The 27891-nt window shown below is 30.5% G+C and overlaps 2 protein-coding genes and 1 long non-coding RNA gene across 3 annotated transcripts; all 3 read left to right on the top strand.

Moving 5' to 3' along the window:
* The first annotated feature begins 462 nt into the window (after positions 1-462).
* On the top strand, positions 463-1872 carry LOC124895689. Its single transcript, XM_047406120.1, has 3 exons — positions 463-679; positions 814-1424; positions 1621-1872. The coding sequence occupies exons 1-3, from the start codon at positions 463-465 to the stop codon at positions 1870-1872; spliced, it is 1080 nt and encodes a 359-aa protein (XP_047262076.1).
* An 8243-nt stretch (positions 1873-10115) lies between these two features.
* Positions 10116-12789, top strand: LOC124895674. The gene is made up of 3 exons (XR_007051847.1): positions 10116-10408; positions 11751-11822; positions 11905-12789. It is a non-coding gene; the product is annotated as an uncharacterized LOC124895674 (long non-coding RNA).
* Positions 12790-16312: 3523 nt separating this feature from the next.
* On the top strand, positions 16313-17423 carry LOC124895688. The gene is made up of 3 exons (XM_047406119.1): positions 16313-16600; positions 16680-16813; positions 17273-17423. The coding sequence occupies exons 1-3, from the start codon at positions 16313-16315 to the stop codon at positions 17421-17423; spliced, it is 573 nt and encodes a 190-aa protein (XP_047262075.1).
* Positions 17424-27891: the final 10468 nt, after the last annotated feature.

The following is a 27891-nucleotide window of genomic DNA, read 5'->3' as shown; positions in this document are numbered from 1 at the left end:
ATTGTGTTTGGATCTTTAAAGCATCATGTCGTCGGGGTACAGAACTATTTAAAGTTAGATTTTTTCAAGATGTTCACACATGCCCATTGAAAGATCGTGTTTTTACTCAACTTCAAGCTACAGTTGGATTTGTTAGTGGTTTTGTTACACCAAAACTTGTCAACTACAAGAGAATACACACCCCGAATGATATAATCGAAGATATAAGTTAGATTTTTCCAAGATGTTCACACATGCCCACTGAAAGACCGTGTTTTTACTCAACTTCAAGCTACAGTTGGGTTTGTTAGTGATTTTGCTGCACCAAAACTTGTCAACTATAAGAGAATACACACCCTGAATGATATAATAGAAGATATTAAAAATGCTTTCGGTGTAGACATTAACTATTAGAAGGCTTGGAGGGCTAAAGAACATGCGATTGAGATGTTAAGGGGAAAACCTACGGATGGTTATCGACAAATGGCTCGATATGTATACATGTTAAATTCCGTATATCCAGCTTCACATATTAGAATGCATAAATCCGAGGATAATAAGTTTATGTATTTGTTCATTGCATTGCAACCTTTGAAGAGTGGATTTGAGTATTGCAGGCCTGTAGTTGTGGTTGATGGTGCGGATTTGAGTGGAGCATATAAAGGTACATTTATTTCCGCAAGCACTCTTGATGGAGCAGGTAATTTATATTTATTTGTATGTATATTTATTTTTGTGATGTAATTAAGATCATAATATTTGTTAAATTATTTTTTTAGTTTGAGAAATCGCTTGTATCTGATTAATTAATTTTTTATATTATTAAAATTTTAGGACACATTCTGCCGATTGCGTATGGTGTTGTTGATAGTGAAAATGATAATTCATGGACTTGGTTTTTTGAGAACTTCAGAATTGCTTTTGGAAAGCGCGATAGTATATGTGTTGTATCTGACCATCATGAAAGCATAATAAAGGCTGTGAGTGTTGTATATCCAAATGTGCCACGCCTAGCATGCATTTGGAACTTGTGGAAGAATGTTTGTACAAACTTCAGGAAGAGTAAAGATAGACTTAGCGATATTTACTATGCTATGGCCAAGACTTACCACAAAGATGAGTTTGATTTTCTTTGGAATCAAGTTGGGAAGATTGATAAGAGGGTAAAGTCTTATCTTGAGGATTCTGGATTTGAAAAGTGGGCACGCGTGTATGCACCAGTTAATCGTGGTAGAATGATGACTTCAGATATAGCGGACTGCATAAATGATAAATTAAAGCTAGCACGTGATTTGCGGATAATAGAATGTTTGGAGCAGGCTAGGAAATTGTTTGGAAAGTGGAATTACAAGAATAGAGAAAGAGCATTATATGCAAACACATCACTTGGTAGTAGATTTGAAGGAATTCTTCAGCTAAATACTTCAAAATCTACAAGGCTTGAGGTTAGTTTTGATGTTTTGTTTTGTTTTACATATTATAGGATGGTTGATTCATAATGCAGGATACTAGTTGTTTTAAAAATGTTGTTTTGAAAAATGTTACAGTAACTTAATCAATATTTTTATTGAATTTAAACAAAATATTCTAAAAAGGAACAATATGGATCTATGTGTAAACATATTATGACTAATCTTGTAGTTTAGTGCGTCATCAATATATGTATATTCTGTTTATAATGAAGGGAGGAAGTACAGAGTATGTCTTGATAGGAGGACTTGCTCTTATGGTAGATTCCAATTGGACAAGATAACATGTGAACACGCGATTGCTGTACTAAAAAGCAAGCATGTAGTTGATATGAAGCCTTATTGTTCAGAGTTTTATTATTCTGAAACATTAAGGAAGACATATGAAGAATCTATATTTCCAATGCCCGATAATAAGGACTAGATTGTGCCACAAGAAGTTATGGACGAAGTTGTGTTACCATCAAAATAAAAACGTCAACCCGGAAGGCCAAAGAAAAACAGGCACAAGAAATCAAGTGAAACTATGACATCGAGTAGTAATTATTGCAGGAGATGTGGTTATACAGGTCACAACAGGTGTACTTGTAACTTCTTTCCAAAGGAGGATAGACCATGCAGTTGACTGATTATTAATGTGGAATAATTTGTTATCTTCTAGTTGAATTTCTTTCCTTTTTAATGTGAAGTTTTAATTGATGACATTTTTGTTTTTTAAGAATATTAAGAAAAATAGTTTCTGTAATAAATAGTTGTTTTTGCTCCTTGTTAATTATTTACCCTTATTTTTTGGAGATTGAAATTATCGTGAAACATCATTTAGAAATTAAGATAATGTTGAACTGATAATGTTATTGTAGTTGTTATATTGTAGTAAAAGATTGTAAAGATTTATACTTTTATATGATGTATCTTTCATAAATTTGTAGATACAAGTTTGCACAATTTGTAATAATTGTAAAATATAATTGTATCATGTAGGACTATAGGTTTTGATATAATGTGTTAGTCAGGTTGAAGGCAAACATGTATTCTGAGTAAATAAAAATGGCTATATAAACATAATAATGTAATGTTTTGTTATTTACATTTATATAGTAAAATATGTATTTTTTTACTAGATACATATAATTTAATAAGATGTTTCTCAATTAATTTTATAGATACAAGATTAAATTTTCACTTCTATAGTATAATGTCATTAGTTTTTTGATATAGTACCCTTAAGTTGTGCTATAATTTGTTATGCATTTTAGAGACAACAGGTATTAGTTGGAACAAAAAACTGTTGTAGATACTAAATAATGTAATATTGTGAAGGTTAATACCATTATATTCTAATTTATGTTTCATTATATTAGATACATATGATTGTAAAATGTTATAAAATATTTTTCTAATACTGTGTCTTTAGAAAGTGCTAGAACAACGTAGTTCGATACATAAATATATATATATATATATATATATATATATATATATATATGAAATGCTTTAGCATTGCATTATAATGGATAACAAAATAAAACTATTTAATCATTAAAAAAACATAATGTATCAGTACCTAACATTACCAACATCATCAAAAAATCATTAATGTTTCTGTCAACTTCCTAGTTTTGTAATATCCAACAAGCAAACAAATAAACAACTACTTAATATGGAAAACACCGTCTGTTTTTTTTGTGCGAACTTGCTCCTTGGCCTTGGTGGATCATCATTCTCACTAAAGTATCTGTTCTCTGCGTTTTCAGACCCATACTTGCACAAAAGAGAAGCATATCTCAGACGATAGTATTGAGCATCAATACCCAAACATGGAATGCCTAATCCCTCACTCAGATACCCGACATAAATATCCACAAATACACCACAATCCCTGCATTCCAAATAATAATTAAGTTAAAAACATCAATATACATGAGTACGGTAATGAAAACAAACAAAAAGGTAATATATACGTACAAGCTTCCACTGTCTTGTTGTTCTATCTCAAATACATATTCCACTGGAAATGGATCCCGTTCGGACTTTTCCTCATGTGATTTCAGTGCAGTCTAGTCAGTGGGTACCTTGTGCTCAAAAAACTTACAGTACTGAAGGTAAGTCGAAATCATTACAGCCAACTTTTCAATCTCACTTGTTTGTTTGTTTTCATGAAAAAGCCATTGAATCATACATATGAATATATTGATCCTTTAAAGCAATGACTGTCAATACCCAGTGAAAGGCACTATCATAGTTAATTGGTACAAATACCTTATTAACCATATGCCAACGCTGACCTACGCACGTACTCAATCCTTTGATGGTGTTAATCAGTGACTTTTCCATATCTGTAACCTCATTAGTTCTGGCAGATGCATCTTGAGTTGCAAGATCCTTAGCAACGTCTGAATTATAGTAATTCACATATGTCTTATCGATGTACACTTTGAAAAAACAATCTGTGGTAGTGTATCTGCTGATTGGAAAATTCGTATTCTTGTACTTCTTCCTCAAGTAGTACATAATAACATCCAAATGTTGTTCAAATTGTAATAAAGTGGTATGTTATAGTAATCAACTGTAATAAGTAGTAATTAGGTACAAATTATTGATTATGTATCTAAAGTAATAACTTTATAAATATTGGTAACTGTAAGATCAACAAATGAAGAACATATATATTCATATATAATGAAACATTTTTTATTATTATGTATCAAATACAAGGTGGGTGGATGAATCATAGTCCGTAGTTAGTAGGATTTTGGTGTCTTTTGTTTGGTAATGTACATTATTTTGTGGATGTTGTATCTATGTTAGTTTTATCATGTCTCATGCTTTGGATGTTTTTGTATATTGTCCTGTGTCTTGAGCTGGGGGTCTATCGAAAATAGTCTCTCTACTTCTGTAGAGGTAGTGGTATGGACTGCGTACATTCTACTCTCCCCAGACCCCACTAGGTGGGAATATACTGGGTTTGTTATTGTTGTTGTTGATGTATCAAATACAAAGTACTTTTGGCTAAAAAATTTCAAGTATCTTTACTAACAGTAAAGATGCAAATATTACAAAAAACAAGTTTTGTTAGCACGATGTTTATTCTAAAAAGTTATTATAACTTGGGCAGTAAATGTAACTCATGTAATAGACTTTAATACTTCATCGTAGAAATCATACAATGCGAAAACTATTTACTATTGAAAATCAGCTTAAATAAAGTTTTAAGAAAAAATGAAGGTAATACCTCATCATTCCAGCACTTGTTCTGTTGATATATCAAGTAAAACCAGTTCTTGAATTTTGGAAAAGCAACTACGAAATCTAGTTGACGAAATCCAAGTGTTGAACAATTAACCTTATAGTGATCGTCATTATCTTTCCTGTAACATAAAAGTACAGTTGATTTAAAAAAAAAATAGTAAGTTGTGTATTACTGGTGAATTTAGAATAAGATGTGTTGCTTACTTTTTCATCTGTTGCTTGTAGAGGCCATCAAGAATCCATTCTTTGAATATTTCCATCTCTACAATAGGTGAATCTCTGGTAATGTGATAACTTTCGAATGGAAATTTTTTCCTCTCTTTAGAAGCCAACTTTTTCTTTCCTTGAGAACTTGATCCAAAATGGGTCAAAAAAGGAGAACAATAAATCTTTGATGGCTTTCTTGAGCATGGTGCAGGTGCATTTTTATTAGCCGACACATTCTTTTGTGGTGTAAAAAAGACAGACAAAATCGCAGTGTCACTAATCTCATACTCTGCTAGAGTTGTTGGTGGAGGCCTGTAAATCGTCAATGCCAAATCATGTTCTTGACCTGGAATAATACTTTCAAGCGGCTGAGTTTCTTCAACAACTATGTCACTCTGCTTCTCAATTCCAACGTTCTGAAAATGATTTGAAACCTTAACAAATTTATTATAAATAAAGTCCACTTTTTTTAACTTTAGCAATAAGTAGTAACTTGTATCTGAAGTTTATTTTAACTTGTATCTGAACTTTATTTTAACTTGTATTTCAGCTTTAATTTAACTTGTCTTTAAACTTTAGTTTAACATGTATCTAAACTTAACTTAACTTGTATATAAATTTTGTATTAACTTGTATCTAAACTTTATTTTAACTTGTATTTGAACTGTATTTTAACTTGTATCTCAGTTTTATTCAAACTTGTATCTCAACTGTGTTTTAACTTGTATGTAAACTTTATTTTTAATCTGAAATATTAATAATATAACTGTGTTCTTTTTTTTTTTAGTGAATTAGATTCTTACTACTAAATTAACTAAACTGTACAAGATTTGTAAATGTTGATTACATATATGACTTATTTTACATTTATCATTTCAAGCATGCAAAAATAGTCATGTTAATTAGAAAACACATAATGAATGTTGATTACATTTTCATGTTGTTCAACCTTCTTGAGAAATGATGGTGCTTGGTTGGCTTTATCATCCTCCATTTCAATCGGTTTGTCAGTTTCTTTCACTAAACTATCGGTACTCGTAGGTCCTGCATCATCAACAACTGCACCTGAAGGATCACATTCTTGTCGGCTCTGTTTTACAATAATTTTCTGCAGATTTTTTATCAGAGAATAAAAAAAGTTTAATATAATATAATCAGTTAATTACTACCTTTGAGAAGTAAGTACATCTTGATATATATAAACATTTTTATAAGATATTTCAAATAGTAAATATGTACTAATGGGCACCTCCATTTTCTCTTTTTTTTAGACATAATGTGGACTGACGGGATTAGTATGGCATTCAAAATTAGCAACATCATCTGAATGTGTAGCCTCTTTCGAACTTTGTTTTGTAATTTTTTACTAAAATTGAAGGATGAGAGGCATGAATAAATTTGATATACTCATTAATAAATGTGTGTTGTTTTAAAGCATCTTACCTGCTTCACAGTCTCATTTTTCTGCTCCAATGAATTCAAAACTTCAGTGAATCTAGCATTCATCAGATGCCCCAAATCTTTGAATTTTTGGTCAATCTAGTAAATATGCAAGTTGATTAGTTAAAATGCATACAATTAATAAATTTATACAGCAATAAATTGTAGATCCTTATGTATGTCTTCATGTATGCCTTCATTTCGGACTCTAACGAATGTAGGTCCACTTTAACCACAAGTTCTTTCCTGTTTAATGTGGATGTTGAATCAGCATCAAATTTATTCTTTTCTTTCATATCTACTTGTTTTTCCAGTATTTGTTAAGCATGAAAAATAACACGATATAGAAATATTTTTATTATGAGAAAAATATAAAATATGTTGATAAGGAAAATACTTATTGTCTGTTTTTTTCTGCGTCTCGCAACTGCATTTGTTTTTTATGATCTGATCTTCTTCCTTTTGGAATATCTTTTCCAGTCTTTGTCATAGGTTCAGATACTGTACGAGATACATGTATCGACTGCCTCATCAAAAATTGTGAAGGGATAGAACTGAAGTCATCAAAACTGTCATGATCTTCGGTAACTTGGGGTACATTGACACTGTAGCTCCTCTGATCTTGATTTTTAGATGACGATGGCATCGAAGATGTACCATGCTGTTCAGATGCAAAACTAGTGCATGCCAAATCAAGTTTTTCAAACTCGTCCGCAATAGGAACAATGTTGGCATATGAATACTATGTACAAAAAATTTATCCATTAAATATTATCACGATTAAAACTACAAATACTATAATGCAATGTATGAAAAAAGTTCAATCATTATCGTACCTTGCTAAACATTCCTATCATAAACTGATTAAACTGAGGTTGGACTGCAACAACCTTCCAATTCAATATGCGAGGTATGTTATTTTCCTCCTTAACAGTAACTTTGGATTAAACATTTGAACAAAGTTCAAACATCCACACATTAAGAACCTGTGGGATACCACCTAACCTATAAAGTTGTTTCTCCACTGAAAATTCTTGCCTAAGTGAGGCCATCAACCTGGAGAAAGATACTTTACCCCAAGAAAAGAATTGATATTTTCCATCTTCAACCATTTTGAAATCATAAAATGGCACGGGAGAAGCATTCAACTGTGAGTAGATAAAAGTGTGTATGAAATATAGGATTGTCATCTGGAAGGCATCCTCTTTGTTTTCAAAATTTCCCTTCAGAAAACATTCCACCAATGCCTCCTTATCTACACTATTGGTTGATTGTGGAAATACCTTTTCATAAGTCTACTCGGAGAAGAATCTTCATATTTGAAATCATTAACACTACCAAAATAGTTTAAGCCAGTAATCAAAGCAAATTCATTGATGAAAAATCTAAGGATCTGGCCTTTGACAAAAACATGTATCTCTTCTTGATTTGGTTGCTCGATTTCGAGCATAAGAATACATTTTGTTATTTTTCTAATATAACTAGAAATATGTATGTTGAGATAATATCCGAAAATAGTCTTCTCAAATAAGTGTAACACTCCTTGCCCAACAACTTCTTTAATTTCATCCTTAAATTTTAAATTGCATAAACTTACAAATCAAAGAGGATGACTTGGAATTTCCTTTATAACATAACTCAATTCCTAAAACAAAAAGAAACAATAATGAAAAAATTAGTCTATATGCAACAACTCTACATTAAGACATTACAATAAAAATAAATACTCTAATAACAGCATACTTTAGATATAAGTTAATACAACATGTATGTATGTAGGTATTAACTTGTATCTTTTGTTGTACGACTTTCAATAACAATTAAATCAACACTAGATACATTTCAAGAAATTAACAGTAAGAACCAGATACAAGTCAACATAACATGTATCTAATGACAAGAAACTTGTATCTTTTGTTATATGACTTTCAATAACAATTAAATAACACTAGACATATTTCAAACAATTAACAGTTAGTACTAGATACAAGTTAACATAACATATATCTATGAAGTCATAACTTGTATCTCTTAAAATATAATTTCCAGTCAAGTTTAAACATCAATAGATACATATCAAATCATTAACAACAACTCACAGATACAAGACATCATAACATGTATCTAATGACAAAAAACTTGTATCTTTTGTTATATAACTTTCAATAACAATTAAACAACACTAGACACATTTTAAGTAATTAACAGTTATTGCCAAATACAAGTTAACATAAAATGTATCTATGAAGTCATACCTTGTATCTCTTATACTATAATTTTCAGTCAAGTTTAAACACCAATAGCTACATATCAAATCATTAATAATAACTCACAGATACAAGACAACATAACATGTATCTAATAATAAGAAACTTGTATCTTTTGTTATATTAATTACAATATCAAAATAAATCACAAGATATATATAAATTATTGACAACAAAGCACCAGATAAAAAATAAATTTCAAACGTATCATCCATCACAAAATATGTATCTCGGCCTAAAATTGAACAAATTTGTACATGTAATTACCTTAGGAAGCTCATCTCTACAAATTTTTTCAACAACTCTTCTTCTCTTAATGGGAGCTTTACTTTCAGGACTGTTGCGTCCTCTTTTCTTAGAACCACTTTTTTCTTCTTGTCCTTCTTAGCAAGCTTTTGACGTAATTTCTTCATACTTTGGGGATCATTTCTATATTTTGACCTATTTTCATGAAAACCATCAATTTCATAGTCAAAATCTCCCGGAACAAAGTTTACAACTTCTTGAGATTCTTTGAAACATTCTAATTGAGAAACCCCAAGACTAAAAGAAGGTCCAGACTCTCTATCCATGCTAATAATTCAAACAATGAAGCCAAAAAAAAAAAGGTGAAATTGAAGAAATCTCTCTACCAAATACTCAACTTTCAGATAGCTTTACTTGCGGCAAAAAAAATTTTGAAAAAAAAAAAGGTAAAAAAGGAATTAAATAAATTGAAGCTGATTTTATGGGGAGAAATTACCTTGATTGAATTTTTTGAATCAGATGGAGAAGATGGATAGAAAATGACTAGATTTTGCGTCATTTAAAGAGGAGATGTGGAGTATTTTTGGTAAAGAGCCGCCTTTTTAGTTGTAAGGTTAACTTGTATCTCACAATTAGTAAAAAAAATATGAAATGTTGGGATTTAAGTAATTTTTAAGAAGTGGAGGATTTTTAGAAGTTTAGAAACTTATGTTGTTTAATTAGGTAACTTTTCCTTAATTTAAAACATCAGAATTTAAAACATCAGAGTTAACTTATCATTTTATGTCTATTTTATCTTTTTTATTTAATATTATTAATTTTTTAATACGTATATGACATAAAATAATTAAATTGAGATGATATATTAAAATTAAGGTTGAAGCGGATGAAGCAGATATATCATAAAAGTTTATTTTACTTTTCATTAAATATTATTAATTTTCTAATATGTAATGACATATAATAATTAATTAGTTGTGATATAACAAAATAACGAAGCAAACAGACAGCAGGCACCGTCAACTGCCTGAGCTGTCAGCTAGCTAACTAACGGTTATACATAGTGGTAATTAAAAATAGTGAATATATAGTACGTTTACATAATATAACGTAACCACTATGAACCCGGGAGCAGCTCCTCTCCAGTACAGTTTGTGTCCAGTTTGTCCAGTGGAGTACTAATCTGGTGATAGTTGTCCACTAATAAATCTAAGGGCTAGTAATTAATTAATCTAAAAAGCCCTTTAAACCATGGTTAAATCAAAGTATCAGGTTTGGCTTTTATTTGTTTGCCAAAATTAAGGTAATCCGAGAATGATGCTAATCTTTGAGAAAGAGTTACGAAAAAAATGGACTTCCGTTGGAAAATATTTTTAGTTGGAAAAAGATTTTCTTATCATAAAAAAATATTTTAAGGGAGAATGATACAACACTCACAAATCGAGAAACCAAATCATTCACAAAGCTCAACAACAGAAGATCGCAAAGAACAAGAAAATCAGTTGAAGAATAATTTTATCTTCTCGAAAAAAAGTGACAACACAAAATCAGGTTATTCGTTGCTTTACACTCTTCCTATAACTATAAATGTCAATGTATAGCTGCTGTCATTATATAAAAAGTGTCCATCATATGTTTGATAAAATGTCTTAACTAGTTGAAGAATAATTTTATTTTCTCGGGGAAAAGTGACAACACAAAATCAGGTTATTCATTGCTTTACACTCTTCTTAAAGCTACAATTATCAATGTATAACTGAATCTGTCAATGTATAAAAAGTGTACATCATATGTTTGATAAAATGCCTTAATTAGACCTTTATAGTAATTTCGAGTATGAAAGATAGAGTTAGCGTTTAATTTCCCAACTCACCTTATAATTTTTTTTAAATGTAGTGTGATTCATTATTTGAACTTGTTATATAGTTACTTTTTAAATTTTCACATTACGGTTCTTTTTTAACGATAGAAATTTGTTGATTATTCTCTTTTTTATATTCTTTGTATTTTAGATTTATGGAGATTAGATCTAGTGAGTCCCAAAGTGGATGTAATGTGTCTATAAAACTTGGGATGGAGTTTGATTCGGATGAACATGCATATGAATACCATATCAATACGCAGGTGTAATTGGTTTCAGTATTAGGAAAGAATATACTAACAAAAACAGAATCTAAGGATATGTGACTTCAAGAAAACTGATATGTTATAAAGAAGGGTATAGAAACAAAGACAAAAGAGATACAACAGTTCAAAAAAAAAGAGATGAAACTAGAACGGGGTGCTTAGCTCATATTATTGTTAGTCGCCAGTCAAATGGAATGTTTCGCATCACTTCGTTTGAAGAGAAACATAATCATCCTCTTGTTCCTTCTTCTTTGGCTCATATGTTGCCCTCACAAAGAAAGATAAAAGTTGCTCAAACATATGAAATTGACTTATTAGATGATTCAGAGATACGTCCTACAGATTCATTTGATTATTCTGCTCGTCAAGTTGGAGGGCAATCTTGTCTAGGTTACACAAAGAGAGATCAGAAAAATTATCTTCGGGATAAAAGAAAAGATAGTTTGAAACGTGGAGTGGCTCGTAGTTTGATTGATTATTTTGAGAAAAGAATATTAGAAGATCCTGCTTTTCGGTATTCTTTACCATTAGATGATGATGGTTTGATAACGAATATATTTTGGGCCGATGCAAAGATGATAAGAGATTTTAAGATTTATGGAGATATTGTGTCTTTTGACACGACATATAGAACAAATAAAAAGTATCGGCCTTTGACATTGTTTGTTGGTTTGAATAATCATAGGGAAATGGTTATATTTGGAGCAGCCCTTTTATATGAAGAATCAACTGAATTTTTTGAATGGCTTTTTAATGCATTCTTTAGGATATGTCTGCACATAAACCACAAACAATTTTTACTGATCAAGATCCTGCAATAGCTGCTGCTATCTCATTGGTAATGCCACAAACATATCATTGTCTTTGTATATGGCACTTGGAAAAAAATGCATTTAAACATCTTAATCATATCTTTACAGATAATGAGTCATTTCCGAGAGATTTTAGCAAACTGTACCGGAGAGGAGCTGCTCCCAAATGAACCCCACTGACTCAAGATTATCCGTGAGAAAGCATAAAATACCACTCTTTCAATTGATAGACTGTAAACATTCGTGCATCTAAAAGTGCTTTTTACAAGGGGACCTGTCAGATATAAACAGCATGATCGTATTCCTTTTTCAGACCCAAAGAGTTGGGAAGGACTCTCAGCTTGGATTTGGAAGGAGAGAGCGATTTGAGTTTGGACTCTTGGAACTACAAGTTACAGCTATCTAGTCCTAACTCCCTAAGAGCATCCGTTGCAACATTCTTATAGCTTTTGTAATTCATCTTATCCTTTCTCATGAGTTTCTCAATGACATTACGAAGGAAAATAGCTATGTTTTCTGGACTCCTAACCACAAGATTTTGAATCATGAAACAACAACTTCTTTGTAGTAACTCTGATTCTGGAAACCTCTGCATTTCTTGGATAACGGCATCATCGGATCTTGCTTCAATTACACACTCAGCAATCTGCATTATGTGAAACCTCAAGGACAGTATAGTTATCATAGACATGAGAACTTAGATGCCGATAATTTCATCTACTTGGCACTTGTGTTTCATGCACTTCATGGTCATAGCATCGGGAATTCATCCATTTTTCTCATTACCAACATGTTCAAGAATTATACACACCACTCCTTGTACAAAAATTTCAAGTATACGCGTAAAATTTTAGTATAAAGAAAACAAATTAAAAGAGAGGACTTACATTGTCAATGAACTTTCGTCTGCTGAATATTAAAGCAAAAAATCAATAGCACAAAAAGTGACAAATAAAATAGAAAAGAAAAATGTTGATAGGTTTCTTATAAATGAAAAGTCCTTGAATGCCAATAATTTGATCTACTTGGAACTTTTGTTTCATTCACTTCATGGCCTGGCCTCAAAGGTGCTTGCGTCTGCTTCGTTACCAACACGTTCAAAAACTGTACACGCTACTTCGACAAATATTTTTCCTTTATCTTCTCCTTGAAAGAATCCAACTCTAGCTTCGTCCTCTGTAGCTCTTCCTATAATTCACCATAAGCCCAAAACTTGAGACAAAAAACAACAAAAGCATTTAATAGAACACAAAATAAATATGAGTAGGGGAGACCAAGAAAACTCGAAACCTTTATGATTCAAATCTCATTGTCAAGAAGTTGTGAAGACGTAATACTATCTTCAGTGGATCTATTCGCACCTATTCTGCAAACAAAGAAGAATCACAACACAAATATGAGAACTTTCTAGAGTCGGAGGAAATTTTGCGCTATACAAATCACGTTGGAGAATATATATTTTCCTCTCTCAATATGTATAAGAGAGTTTTAAACTTAAAAGTCGGGGAAAATAGAGTAAGTTTGGTCACCCATATTTGAAAAATTACCTACAAATATCACTTTTATTTTATTTAGGACAAGAATTTCATCCAACTTTTTTTTCCCTTAAAATATACTTAACACCTCAAAAAATTCCTAATTCTTTAAAAAAAAACATGATATATTAGTCATTTATTTAATTACACCAAAAGCTTGAATTATTTTATTGGATATGTAATCTTCAAAGTTTCTTTCATTTACTTATTTATTTCACCACTTAATAATAGCTTTAAAATACAAGTACTAATATGAATTGGTATAATAATTTTTTTTTGTCGTTTATTTTATATAGTAAAAGTTCTTAGAACGTAAAAGAAATAAAACGATGGATTTCATATTTTAGACATTAAGTTTGTTATTTATATGAGAATAAAAGAATAAAATCTCCTTTTTTGAAGGAAAGAAAAATTATGTTGTCTTGAAACAAATTAAATTTTTGAAGAAATATTAACAAAATGATATCTTTTTCAGTACTATTACAAATGAATTTTTAAAATATTACTCAATCAACTATTCTTTGCTTTTGACGGATTTAGAATGAAGTACGGTTATAAATTACTTCCTCCGTTTCATAATAAATGAATTATTGAATTTTGACACACAGATTAAGGAATAAGCATTAAAGACATAAATTTAACACAACTTTCCATTTTTACCCAAAAAAAAAAAAAAAGTTGACCCTGTAATATTTCAAAAGTTAATTGGTTGTCAAATCATAAGAGTAAATTTGAAAAAAAATTCAATGATTCACTTATTTTGAAACACCAATAAATACCCCAACATTTTACTTATTCTGAAACGGAGGGAGTAGTGTTTAATTGTATAATAAAATAAAATATAAATATAATGATCACAAAAAAGGTGAAGAAACTAAATTAAAAATAATAATTTTTTTTCTAAATTTTTATGTCTTATCTTACGGATTAACTTGATTTATTTATGGGAAATTACTTGTAACAAATCTGCAGGGAAAAAAAAAATCATCTTTTCACTATATATTTATCAAACATTATCTTGCATAAAAAGTTGCAAGTAATCTATGTCCAAATTAAATTTTTCAGGTAATAATACATATTAAAAAAAAATTATTGAATTTTGTTTGGCAACAAAAGATACTGTAGGTTTGTCATCAATTCTTTTAAATAACAAATTATATTCTTTTATTCTCTATTACTCTATATTTGAAGGTAATATAATATCTTTGGATTATATTAATCCAAAAGTTCTTTTGTGTAATTTAAAAAAGTAAATTTTATTCTTTTATTCTCATATAAATAATAAATTTAATGTCTAAAATATGAAATCCATCGTTTTTATTTCTTTTACATTTTAAGAATCTTTAATATATAAAATAAATAACAAAAAAAATTAAATGAGTACCAATTTTTATAAGTACTTGAGTTTTAAATATTACTAAGTGGTGAAATAAATAAGTAAATAAAAGAAACTTTGAAAAGTACATATCAAATAAAATAATTCAAGATTTTGATGTAATTAAATTAATCTTCAGTGATTAGTATATCATGTGTAATTTAAAAAAGAAATTAGGATAAAACTTTAGTTAAATAAGTTTGATAAGTTAAATAGATCTATTTATCAAAAAAAGAAAGAAATTTTAATGACATGGCATTTCAAGTAGGAGAGAGAAGATTTTTGAGGTGTTAAGTATATTTTAAGAAAAATAGAAAGAGTGGGTAATATTCTTGTCCTAAATGAAACAAAATTGATATTTGTAAGAAATTTCTCAAATATGGGTGACCATCTAGGGAATTTACTCGGGAAAATAAATTGGCCATGTAACTCAAATAAGGAAAATTCACCTACCTAAAAAAAAGAGTTTAAGTTATGTGCACCGTCAGTGCACAAAATATTCTACACTATCAGTTCCAATTATTTACATAAAAAAATAAAAAAAGAAGTTAGGTAACCTACAATAGCAAGTCAAGTTTACCTAATAATGTAAAATATTTTGTACATTAAGGGATCGTTTGGTAGAGCGTATTAAAAATATAATACATGCATTATGGTTTGTGTATTACTAGTACCATGTTTGGTATCCTTTTTAAAATTATGCATAACTAGTACTTGTATTATTTATACACACTTTTGTGTATTAAAGTGTGTGTTAACAATACACATCATTTTCCATGTATTAATAATACAAAACTTTTAACACATGTATTAGCCTATTAAATGACACTATTGCCCCTTAAAATTATTTTCCCGCGTTCTTTTCCCACTATATTTCGTTCTTATTCCTTTTCCACTGTATTAAAAAGTTGTTCTCTCTGTTTTGGTACTTTGCCATGAAATAAAGAGTTCCTTTTCCACTGTATTAGAAAGTTGTTCTCTCTGTTTTGGTACTTTGCCATGAAAAAGAGAGTGTAATATTCTCCACATCTTCATCCTTGTAATTAATCAATATTGTTTGCTTTTCTCCACAAGGTTAGTAATTGTATCGAACCTTTATTTTTGGTCACTGTTTATTTTTTCTATCCCTACTTCACAATTTGAATATAGTTTATTGTATACCAAAATCAACCATCAAGAGAGTGACAATCATTTTGAAATGCAATCTTTCAAAGTCAATGAATTTGATGATGAAGTTTAAGTTTATCACTGATGTTTTTGTTTGAGTATCTGTTTCACTCTCTATATGGTTGTTCACAGATTTATTTTAAAATTTTATATATATTCATTCTTTTTATTTTGATGGCATATTTAGGTGTTATTATGGATCATCAACCACTGTCAGGTACAGAATATATTATTCTTGAGGAGATAATGTTTCAACAATTTCTTGTTGTCCTTATTTGTCTTTTCATAATCATGGCTAGTCATGGTCATTCTCTAAGAAGACGATTCCGAAACAGGGGTGAGGTTAGGTACTGTATGGGTGTTCGAGTTCCAAAAATTATTTCTCACTTGCATTATATAATAAAACAATGGTGATAGTATATGTATCGATAAGTTAAAAATGGATAGAAATGCCTTTCACACTTTAGTTCTCTTAACTAAGAATATTGGAGGTTTGAGCGATAGTAAAAGTATGTCAAGTAATGAAAAGTTAGCTATATTTTTAAATATCTTGGCTCATCACGAGAAGAATAGATCTATCAAAGTTGATTATATTAGATCGAGATGGAGCGTAAGTCAGGCTTTCAATGAATGCTTGTGCGCTATTCTCAAACTAACCCCATTGTTACTTGTTAATCCTAAACCAATACTGAAGGATGAGACTGAAGATCGCTGGAAATGGTTTGAGGTAGGTGAAATTACCGTTTAGCACTTCTTTAAGTACAAAACTTTTATACTTTGAGGTAACATTATAATTTATCTTATAGGGTTGTTTAGGTGCACTAGACGGTACTTACATTCCTATTAGAGTTCCAACTCAATACAAACCAAGATACATGGCAAGAAAAAGAGAGATAGCAACTAATATTTTAGGAGTTTGTGATAGAAACCTCAATTTCAGGTATATGTTACCTGGTTGGGAAGGATCAGCTGCCGATGGCCATGTTTTACGAGATGCTATAGTAAGAAGAAATGGTTTAAAAATCCCCGAAGGTAGGTCATGTATATGCTTTCAAGTTACATCATGGATTGAATATTATATAGAAATAACTAAATTATATGTTTATATTATAGGTAATTATTACTTGTGTGATGGAGGATATACAAATGGAAAAGGTTTTCTGTCACCTTTTCGAGGATATAGATATTGGTTGAAGGATTGACGAGGTGACAATCCATCACCTCGATGTAAAGAAGAACTTTTCAACATGAGGCATTCTAGGGCTCGTAATGTTATTGAAAGGGCGTTCGGTCTCCTAAAAGAACGTTGGGGAATTCTTACAAGCCCTTCGTGGTACTCAGTTAAGGTTCATAACAGGGTAATTAGTGCTTGTTGCTTGATTCATAACTTTATTCGTAGAGAGATGGAAGTGGATCCCTTGGATAGTGATATGAAAGAACAAGCGGAATATCAACACAAAAATATTGACGTTGTTGAATCGTCGGAGGAATGGAGCAGTTGGAGGAATGAGTTGGCTCAACGAATGTGGTATGAAAGAACTAATAATTGATTTGTTACCACTTTCGAGACTATATTACTACCTGTTAGCTATGGACTACTTTTAGACTTTATTAGCTCTTTAGAATTAGTCTTGTATGTGTTGTATAGATGCCAGGAACTTTTAACTTTTGTGAGCTGAATAGCACATCCTTTTGTACTCTTTATAACTTCGATTATTGTATGCTATAATTTATAGTGTTGGTTAGTTGAATCAGTTAATCTTTGGGAGCTTAACTTCATGTTATTCTCTGACTGTAAAGTGTAGTATAATTTAAAAATATATTTTTGATATTTCGGTACACTTTCTGAAGTTATTGTGATGCTCTATTTTTCACATTTCTGATAATCTATTATACAAGATTTATAGGTGAAATGAATAGTCAGACATCATCAACCAAGGCATCAAAAAAGCCAAGAAACTCAACTCTATTGACGCGAAGGATGTGGATTCAGAGGAAGAACAAACTCTTTCAGATGGATTGAAAGAGTTGTGTGCTAATGGTTGGAGAGGTGATAATGGAACCTTTATACCAAGCCACTTGACGGAGTTAGAATGTTATATCCACAAACATCGTCCTAAGAGTGTATTAAAAAGTGAACCACACATCAAAAATAAAATGCGATATTGGAAAAAATGTTATGGAATTATAGCTATCCTAAAGATTCAAAGTGGTTTGGGCTTTCAATATAGTGATGGAGCTATATTAACTGATGATCCATCATTTTGGGATAATTTTTTGAAGGTAATTAATATGATCCAACTTACTATTCTGATTGTCTTTGTGAGTTTTTTCAATTTTCGTATTAAGTATGTCTCATTTATGGAAGTCATTTGTGTCATTTTTGATAATCTACTACACAACATTTATCGAAGTCAATTGACAACCTATCTAAATGAGTGTGAATGCTAGTAAACATCTTGATTTGCTGAAGCTTTTTGCTATTTGAAGGAAAAAGATCTAGATTAATTGAAGTTTGTTGCTCTTAAATTCTTTCATAATTGATGAATATGGCATTACGCTATATTTTAATTATTTTTTTGTAGGCTGAACCAAAAACAAAGAATATGAATACTAAGAAATGACCAATGTTTGAAGATTGGGAGGAAATCTTTGGCAAGGATAGAGCAACTGGAGAGTTTACGGAAGCACCGCTAGATGCTATTGAGGAAATTCAAAAGAGTCGAACTCCACAACTTTGTAATGACATGAGTTTGGGATTTCTTGTTGATGATGAAGAAGAAGGTGATGTTTATCATAGCACTAAAATAGGTACTGGAGAAGTTGAAAATGCCGCTGGACATAGTGCATTTACTACAGCTGAAGATGCCACTGAACCTAGTTCATTTAGTTGGAGCTGAAAATGCCACTGGACCTAGTGTGTTTACTGGAGGAGAGAATGTCGCTGGAGCTAGTGCTGGAACATCTGGAAATGAAAATGTTGGATCCCGACAGACTCATAAACAAGGTGAGTATGCTAAAAGGTCCTCTTCTAATGTTAATAAAAAAACAAGTAAAGGAAAAAAATAGTAGAGGATGATAATAAGACATTTCTTGAGGGTATGATAAAAGTTCTAAAAAATTTTACTGAAGTTCAAGACAAAAGAATGGGTGCCTTGATTGAAAAGCTCGAGAAGTGTGATCGATTTGATGTTCGTTGCCAAGTTTATTACATCCTTAAATCTCCTGTATTTTTGGAATTGTACATTGTACAACAGCGTATCAAAGCTGCAACGATTCTCTGTAAAGATGATAAAAAATGGAGTTATTTTTCAGTATGGGTGAAGATGAGCGCAACACAATGGTGTGGATGGCTGTCCATGATGAACTTTGAAGTATGAAAAACTAATGGATATAAGTGGCGGCACTAGTTTGATCGTTTTTGCTTGATTAACAACTCTAAAGTATGACAATAGTGCCATTTTTTGACACCTCTAGTTATTGCTATGGACCTAAGAATGCTAAATTTTTGTGTAACTCATGTTTGATAAATATCTCAACTCTAGAACAAATGTTAAGTGTATATGTAATTTTATAGCTGCTACGACAGTTATTCAAGTTCTCTTTGTAGCCATTTGACTTCTAGATTCTATGGTGCAATTTGATAGCTGCTATGACAATTAGCGGGGAAGTATAACCATTTCCATTTTATCTGCTACTCTTAACTTTCAAGAAACTCCTCTTCTTTGGAATTTAACTTTCTGATCAGTGTATAATTTTTATATGATGGCTGTGCAACAAGTTTGCTTCAATGAATATTGCCACCAGAAATTAGTTTAGAAGTGCATGGCTAATTGTTGTCTCAAATTGAATAGTTGGAGCTCAAGTTTTCTTAGGTTTAACAAGTAAAAAAGTGCTCGACTCTATCAGGACCTTTTGTTGTTGGATGTTACCCCTCTATCATTTGGTTTGAAAACTGCTGGAGGTGTCATGACTATATTCATTGCCAGAAACACCAATATTGCAATTGAGAAAGCCATCCAATGGCTCGATGGTAACCAACTTTTTAAGGCTGATAAGTTTGAGGAAAAAATAAAAAAGCTCGAGAGTCTTTGCAACCCAATGTTCATAAGCTTTATTTTAGCGTTGATGGTAACCAACTGGCAGCGCCTGTGGACTAATGTTCAAGATCTTTATTTTCGTATTGAAGGTTTCTTTCCCTATTAGAAGTATTTGGCCTTTGTAAATCGAGCCTTAATCTGTCATGGCACTTGTAAGATCAAAAAACTTAGAATTGAACTATATTTGAATTCTCTTTGTCCTAATGATTATGAGGGACGGATTTTAATTTGTTGTGGCACTTGTTGATATATTGCTTAGATTCTTCTTTTCTCCTACTGATCATATTGCCTCAAGTAAATATTTTGCTCAGACCCTTTAAAAATATTTCCGCATCTGTGTCGGATATGAAAAGAAATACAGAAATGATCTTGTTTAGTAACTTGGCCATCATGCCATAGAATTATGCATCACAACGCATGAAAGAATGAAAGATCATATTCATGAACATGACTTTGCATTCTTTTTGCATACACAAGAGATATAACAATCTAATGGAGCACAACATATTGAAGCATTTTTACTCCAATACTCAATAACACATACCAAGATGGATGCTAACAAATGAAATTTAACCATTTAAACATCACCATGGTTAGGTAACAAGATCAAGCTCAAGAGGGCAAGCCAAAATTGGTGTAGAACTCCAGAATACCTACTTCAAGATAGTTTTTGAAGTACATAGATTATTCAGCTAAAAGAATCTTTCCATCTAATTTTGGATAAAAGTAGTTCTTTCCAAAACTAAATTGGTAGGAATATTGAATAGACCAAATGCCTAACCTAAATTTCCTTCCGTGACTCAATGTATCAATCACCAGAGAAATTTTAAAGCACCCTTTCACTTTGAAGGTGTAAAAAAATTGAAAGTAAAGAGCGAGCGTAAACAGTACTAATACAACAAAGCGAAGATGTTATTTCTAATATAGCTCAACTCAGAGGGGATAATGCATCTCTTTTGCAACAATCACAATCCGATTTTCTTCTCCACCTTCTGAATTTGGTTAAGGAAAATCTAACTCATCTGTATAGACGAAAGAAAGAAGGAAACAAATGTTAAAAGATAACATAAAACCGAGAAAATAAAAGTTAGGAGAAGCATCCAGAGACACTGCAAGCAGCAGTGTATTTTAGAAAAGCAGCAGCGAAGAATCCATAGACACTGCTAGCGTCTGTATTTTAGGAAAGGGAAAGGTACTCTCGTAAGAACATGAAATTTGCAGCATATTCATCATTCAATGATAACACTAATATTCAGAATGGTCAAAAGTGAAGAGCGAGAAAGAAAATTATTTCAACACAAAAATACCCGGGCCAATCTTTTCTCCTTTTCCATGTTATTGATGCCATAGCTAAAATGAATTAAATGACTACCTAGAAAACATTCTCGAGCCAGAGAAGAAGAATATACTCATCGGCAACACCTCAAAGGCATAGCTGACCCCATCTAACTGTCTGCACTAGTAAGATATAAGATAAAATAGAAATAGATCAAATTGGATCATCACCGAATCAAGTTTGATCTTTAAGGTTTTTAGCATTGAACTCGTACTAATAATATTATAGATTTAGATGTAATATTAGTAGAAATTATAGCCGGTTTACAAATATTTCATGTATAGACCAAATTGAAAAAACTTGAGATAAACCCACTAGCAAAGAGCTACATCTGCCAATGCTCATCGCTACCTATGAGATTATAAAGTGACTTATGGTGTCACCATCTTGGTGCACAATAATCAGACAATCACAGTAGATACAAACGTACAACAAAAACCTGAAACGTTAAGTCTTGCGCATTTACAGAGACTTCTCAAAGGCGCCCGTAAAATTCTGAGGTGTAACTAATTTTCACATTCAAAGAAGGAACTTGAAATTATGAACGTAGTTGAGAAAGAACTCGAAATTATGAACATAGTTGAGGACACTATAATTTTCAGCAAAACACACTCTCCATGAAAGTCTACTATCTCCCTGCGAATCTTAATGATCTCATCATTACGATCCTTCTCCTTTGCCACTCTATCTTGCAACTCCCGTTACCAATTCACAAGACATGTAAAATACAAGATCAAAATTTAACAAGATCTTGCAGAATCATTCTTTATTTTTTGAGAAGTAACGATTTTTTTCCTCCTTATTAGAAACAAGTAGATGCATAACCAATAGTTAATATGAAATACATCTGCGGCCAATGATTTCTTGGTATCCCGGCACAACTAAAAACAACAATTACAATCAAAAGTTAAAGTGGATACCTCAAACATTAGACCTCCTAATACCCAACTTTTCTTTCGTGTACAGAGTAAACCCATCTATCTTTTTCTTCCTCGATCGATACAGTGGCTTTAATAAAACTCCATCTTTCGGAATCCACCTATTTTTTCAACTATTTCAGCTCTGTAAGGGCTATTCCACTTGATTATTCTTATTTTCTGAGTTCTTCGCCTTTTCAGCTACAATTTCGTTGATTTCATTGCCAGAATTTTTGAATTCAGAGAAGAAATGGAAAGTAAATTTTCCATTTCTCCAGAGTATAACTGCTGCTAGTCTTGCACGGGTGAAAATACAACGTACAAGGAAGAATTCAAGGAAGGACTAAGTAAGGGTAATTTGGTAAACAAACATGCATTAAACTTAAATTCAAAAAGAATCCTAAACAACCAACCTATTTTTATAAAGAAAAAGGTTTAAAAGTTACGTATTTTAAAAAAATAAATTTATTCAAGTCCTACAAATTGAAGGATAGAGTATTTCTGAATATATTTATTAAAGTCATAATATTGGAGAAATAAATGAAAAAGATAATTTTATCTATTGTAAAATCTTTTAATGAAGGATAAAAAGTTTCAATAATATTTATAAGAATCTTCACACTTTTAATATATGCTAGTTTAGGATATGCGCTCCACCCATATTTCTCGATTCAATGAGTTCAATTTTACAAAATTACTTCGATATTATAAAAGAAAATATATTTTGATAAATAAATAAATTGATAATTTTACTAAATATGAAAAATAACTAAAGATAAAATTAATATATTCATACAAAATCATAAAAAAAGCATTAAAATCACTTTAATCTAAGCTAGTGTTTGACCATAGATTTTTTAAATATTTTTGGAAAATCATTTTTAGCTGAACTTTTGCATGAAGTTCTATCATGTGTTTGGTCATAATTATGGGAAAAATATTTCACATTTTCAAGAAATTTGATTTGCACTCATAAATTCTAAAGACTATTTAAAGTACCCCATACGTCTGTATTATCATTTTATAATAAACATATTTCGTGATAAAATTTAATTCGTAGATTATAAGAATGTGATCTTCTCATTTTATAATGAAAATATTTCGTAATAAAATTTAATCCATAGATTATAAGGATGTGAACTTCATTTTTGACAGTTGACAACGTATAATGCAAAAATAAAAAGGTCCTCTAATATACAAAGCATTTTAATAGAAAAGAAGGGAGGGTATTCCAGAATTATTTGGAGGAGACAATGTTAAGGTCATATTATTTTCATAGAGACGTTAAAAGGAGTAACCATGAAATCTAACCACATAAACATGGGATTAATAATTAGTGAGGTATTTTTATAAAATATGAAATTTGGGGTGATGTTTAAAAATCTCCAAAAAGTAGAATTTGACTCAAGAACTATTTTCTCTAGTTTTTGAAAACTTGGGATTTTTGCCAAAAATTCTTGCCAAAAATGAAAATCGCATGGGTAAATAACTTTTAAGAGAATGTACCAAGGCTATACTTAAAACCAAAAAAAAAAAAAGAGAAAAGACATGATTTCCCCCAGAATTTGTCTGCTCAATTTACTTTAGCACTTAAATTAAATTTCTGTTTATTTATCCCCTTAACATCTTTAAAGTGTATTATTTTCACCCCTCAAAATTAAATACCACTCTCACAACGGAGAGTGTGTTACACTCGCTTACACATTAACGTCATGTCAATGCCACGTCGGAGCCATGTAAGAAATTACTATTTTTCTTAAAAAAAATTAATCCCCCACACATTATTTTATATATTCTTTTTTAAAAAAATAAAAAATATGTATGGACTATTTTATTTATATATATATATATATATATATATATATATATTAAATAAAAAAGGTACCCCCACCCCTATTTTCTTTCTTCTTGACACACCCCCATACCCACCCGCCACCCCGCCCTTTCTACGTTTTCTCCACTTCCAACCCTCACCCCCACCTCCACCCCCTACCCTGCAAACGCAGCCCCCCTCCTCCTCCTCTTCCAGCGCCCCATCCTCCTCCCCCTATGTTTTTCAATTGAATCTCAATCTTTCTTTTTTTAAAAAAAAAAAAAAAAAAAAGCAAAGTCAATAAAGAAAATTTTCATTTTTTTTAAGAAGACAAGTGGCGCTTCTTCTTCCATAGTCTTGGACCAGAGCAAATATAGTGGATAAATTACAAACATAACTTTGATTGTGAGAGCTGAATATTTGATTTTGAAACAACACAATCACTATGATGATCTCAGACCAATCACATAGTTTGTTAATTATGATTTTCAAAATCAGAAAAAAGCAAAGTCAAAAAAAAAAACTACATTTTTTTCAAAGCTTTCAGCTGAAGGGTGATTTTTTTTTCTTTTTTTGATATAAGAATGTTGAATTATTACATCTTGTGTCCGATTAATTATCATCTTGAAAGCGTTGATGGAGAATGTGTGTGAGATTGTTAATGGGAAAATTAATGGTTGAAGAAAATGGGTGAGGTTGTTAATGGTGGAATTAATGGTTGAAGATAATGGGTGAGGTTGTTAATGGAGAAATTAATGGTTGAAGAAAATGGATGAGATTGTTAATGGAGGAATTGATGATTTAAAGAAAACGGGTATTGTTGTTCTTGATCAATTAGAGAAGAAAAGAGTGTGGGGTGTGGGTGTGGGTTGCCATGAGGGGGGTGGGGGCATTGAAGAAGAAGGATGTCCTTTTTAAAATGTATATTATAATAAAAAGTGGGACTATATCAGTTTTTAAATAAAAAAATACACCTTTTTTTTTTCTAAAAAACTCCACGTCAGTATTAGGATTATATATAATCACTTTAAAGATGTTAAAGGGGGTAAATAAATGAAAGCTTAGTTTAAGTGCTAAAGTAAGTTGAGCGGATAAGTTCAAGGGGAAAAAAATGTCTTTTCTCAAAAAAAAACTTAAAAACTTTTCCAATATGACATATGGAGAAATTCACATGTTGTTAGAAAGTGTTAGAGGACAACAAATTAATGTTTTTATTATTATAAGGTAAAATAATATATTGTGGAAAGAATTTACCTAGAGTATTCCTATTATACACTTTTAATTTTAAAAAATTATTTTTTTCACTTTTTTTTATGCATCTCTTAAATATCTAAAGTCAAATCACATACAAAAATTATCAGAAGTGCCAATATGAATATTTTATTATGTGTTCAGTTGAAACAAAATCATAATTCAAATGTTTAAATAATCAACAAATTTAAAGAGTTGCCAACTTGAAGTACAATGTCGGCTATCCTCAGTAAAATAAGATAGAAAAAGGGGTATTCAAAAATAACACAAAGGAGTTATGGCTTTGAAACAACAGATGTTGCCACCAGAAATACGATACAAAATAGTTATTCCACACAAAGCAATCATGTCACAGGCTTTAATAAATTTTGTCGGTCTTGCACCTAAGTAACATTAATAGGAGCTAGCAACTGAAGAAAAAAATAACAATGTGTGTGTATTGCATGTATATTTGTACTATATATGAATTCACATATTATATATTTTAATAAGTAATTAAAAATAATAAATTACTTAGCATCCAGAAAGATAAGTCTACAATTTTCTTGTGAGGCCAAAAACCTACAATACAATTTGAAATTGGCAACGGCTAAGAGGAAGGATTGAAAAGAAAACCTAAAAATCATAAGTATTTCATAAATTTGACTCAAGCTATTAACTTTCACTCTAAAACACTAATTTCAAATTGAAAAAGAAGAATTTATTTTGCTTTTGTAACAAATAAACATAATTTTAACAAATAAAATATTTTCAACATGAACTATATGATATAGCAATTAGACAATGCATAAAAAACTGTCGGAGAGGAAAAAAAAATCAATTCAATAGGAATCATTATGAGAGTAACGCTATATAATGTTGACTTACATAATTTAGTACGACACAAAATCGAAATAAAGAGAAAATATACTTATACATGTGAAAGGAGTAAACTTGTGGTAATGAAAAAGAGAATTACAATTCCTGTAAAAATAGTTGAAAAAGAAAATAAATAATTTTTTGATTTCTTTGGCTACTTTATTCGGCTGCAACATTTTTATTTCGTATAATTTTTCAATCAAAAATTTTTAACTAAGAGAAAAACATGAGAAATTATCAAAAGTGGAGAATCCATAGTTAATTATTGATTATGTATATTACATATATAATCTTTAAATTTATTAACTAAAAAAAATAAAGAAAAATAAAAAGAACGATGATAATAGATGAAAAAAAAATCATTAATCAGAAACAAAAGCAAAATATTACAATAAGAAGAAAAACAAAGTGCAACAATCACACGTATGTTTCTGATAAATTTGATTAAATGCTATTTAAATAAAATATAGATATTTTTAATATAAAGTAAAACTCTAATTTATTTAAAAAGTGTTAAATATTATTATTTCTTACCTAAATAAAAATAAGAATTTTAATTAATTTGAAAGTCTTAAATCTTAGAATAATTATTGTAACTTTTTTTTTTTTGCTTCCTAAATTTTTTTTTGCTTTCCATCCATAGTTTTTTTTTCTTTATTTTGATTATTAATTTTTTTTTTCCTTTTCTTGCATAGCCTTTTTCCTAAAAAGCTGAGTAGGGCTTTTTCCTTCACTAAATATTTGGCACATTTAATTTTAGAGGGATTTTTTTTCCTTTATTAATCGGATTTCCCTTAAATCTTGGCACTTTTAGTTTCTTTTCTAAAGCCACTTGTTACTTCTTGTTTTGGTGTTCTGTTTCTTTTTTCTTATTCCCCTCGATTAATTGGATTTTTCTCAAATTTTGATAGAAAAATATTAAATAATAGAATAATAATTTAATAACATAACAATTGACGAAAATATTTGAAAAGATGTTTTTGTCTATATCACAAATTTTTAATGAAGGACTTAAATTTCAATCAATATTTTCAAGGACCTTCACATTTTTAATATAGTACTACTTTAACTGCACGTGCAACGTTTGATTATTTAAAATTAAATAAGTTTATCTATTGCGAGATTATTAGCGATGTGTAGAAAGTTCAACTCATTTTTTGAAGATCCTTCATATTTTAATATAACAATGTCAATATAAACATATATTTTAGTGTAAGCGCATATATATTTTAGGTTTAAGTCATCAATAGATCCTTAAACTTATTTCAAAATTTCACTTGGACCCCTTAACTCAGACTTGTACCCATCAGGCCTCTAACCCAAGTGAAATTTGATCCACCTAGACCTTTTTTGGACAATCAACAAAAGGTATAGAATGTGTGTAACACACTCACATGATGTGGCAAAAATGACCAATTAAAAAAAACACGTGGCAAACAGATTTAAAAAAATAACTATATATGAGTTAAAAAATTATATTTAAATATTAAGCTTAATATAATCAACCCCCCCCCCCACTCCACACCCACACCCGCCCCCTCCCCCTCCATTAATGACATCGCAGTTGTCACTATTTTCATCACTGATGGCAAAAAATTCAACCTCATTAATGGCGTAAAAAATCAAAATGATATCGAGGAAAAATTATTAAACAAACTCAAGAAACAAAACCACTGAAATCAAAATTTTCATGTGCTGGAAGGAAATGCAATAAGTAAAGATCGATTTTTTCCAGCAAATTAA

This window comes from Capsicum annuum, unplaced genomic scaffold, assembly GCF_002878395.1.
Source record: "Capsicum annuum cultivar UCD-10X-F1 unplaced genomic scaffold, UCD10Xv1.1 ctg83390, whole genome shotgun sequence".
Lineage (NCBI taxonomy): Eukaryota > Viridiplantae > Streptophyta > Magnoliopsida > Solanales > Solanaceae > Capsicum > Capsicum annuum.
The sequence above is the reverse complement of the archived record's forward strand: the minus strand, read 5'-3'. Positions and strand labels throughout refer to the sequence as shown.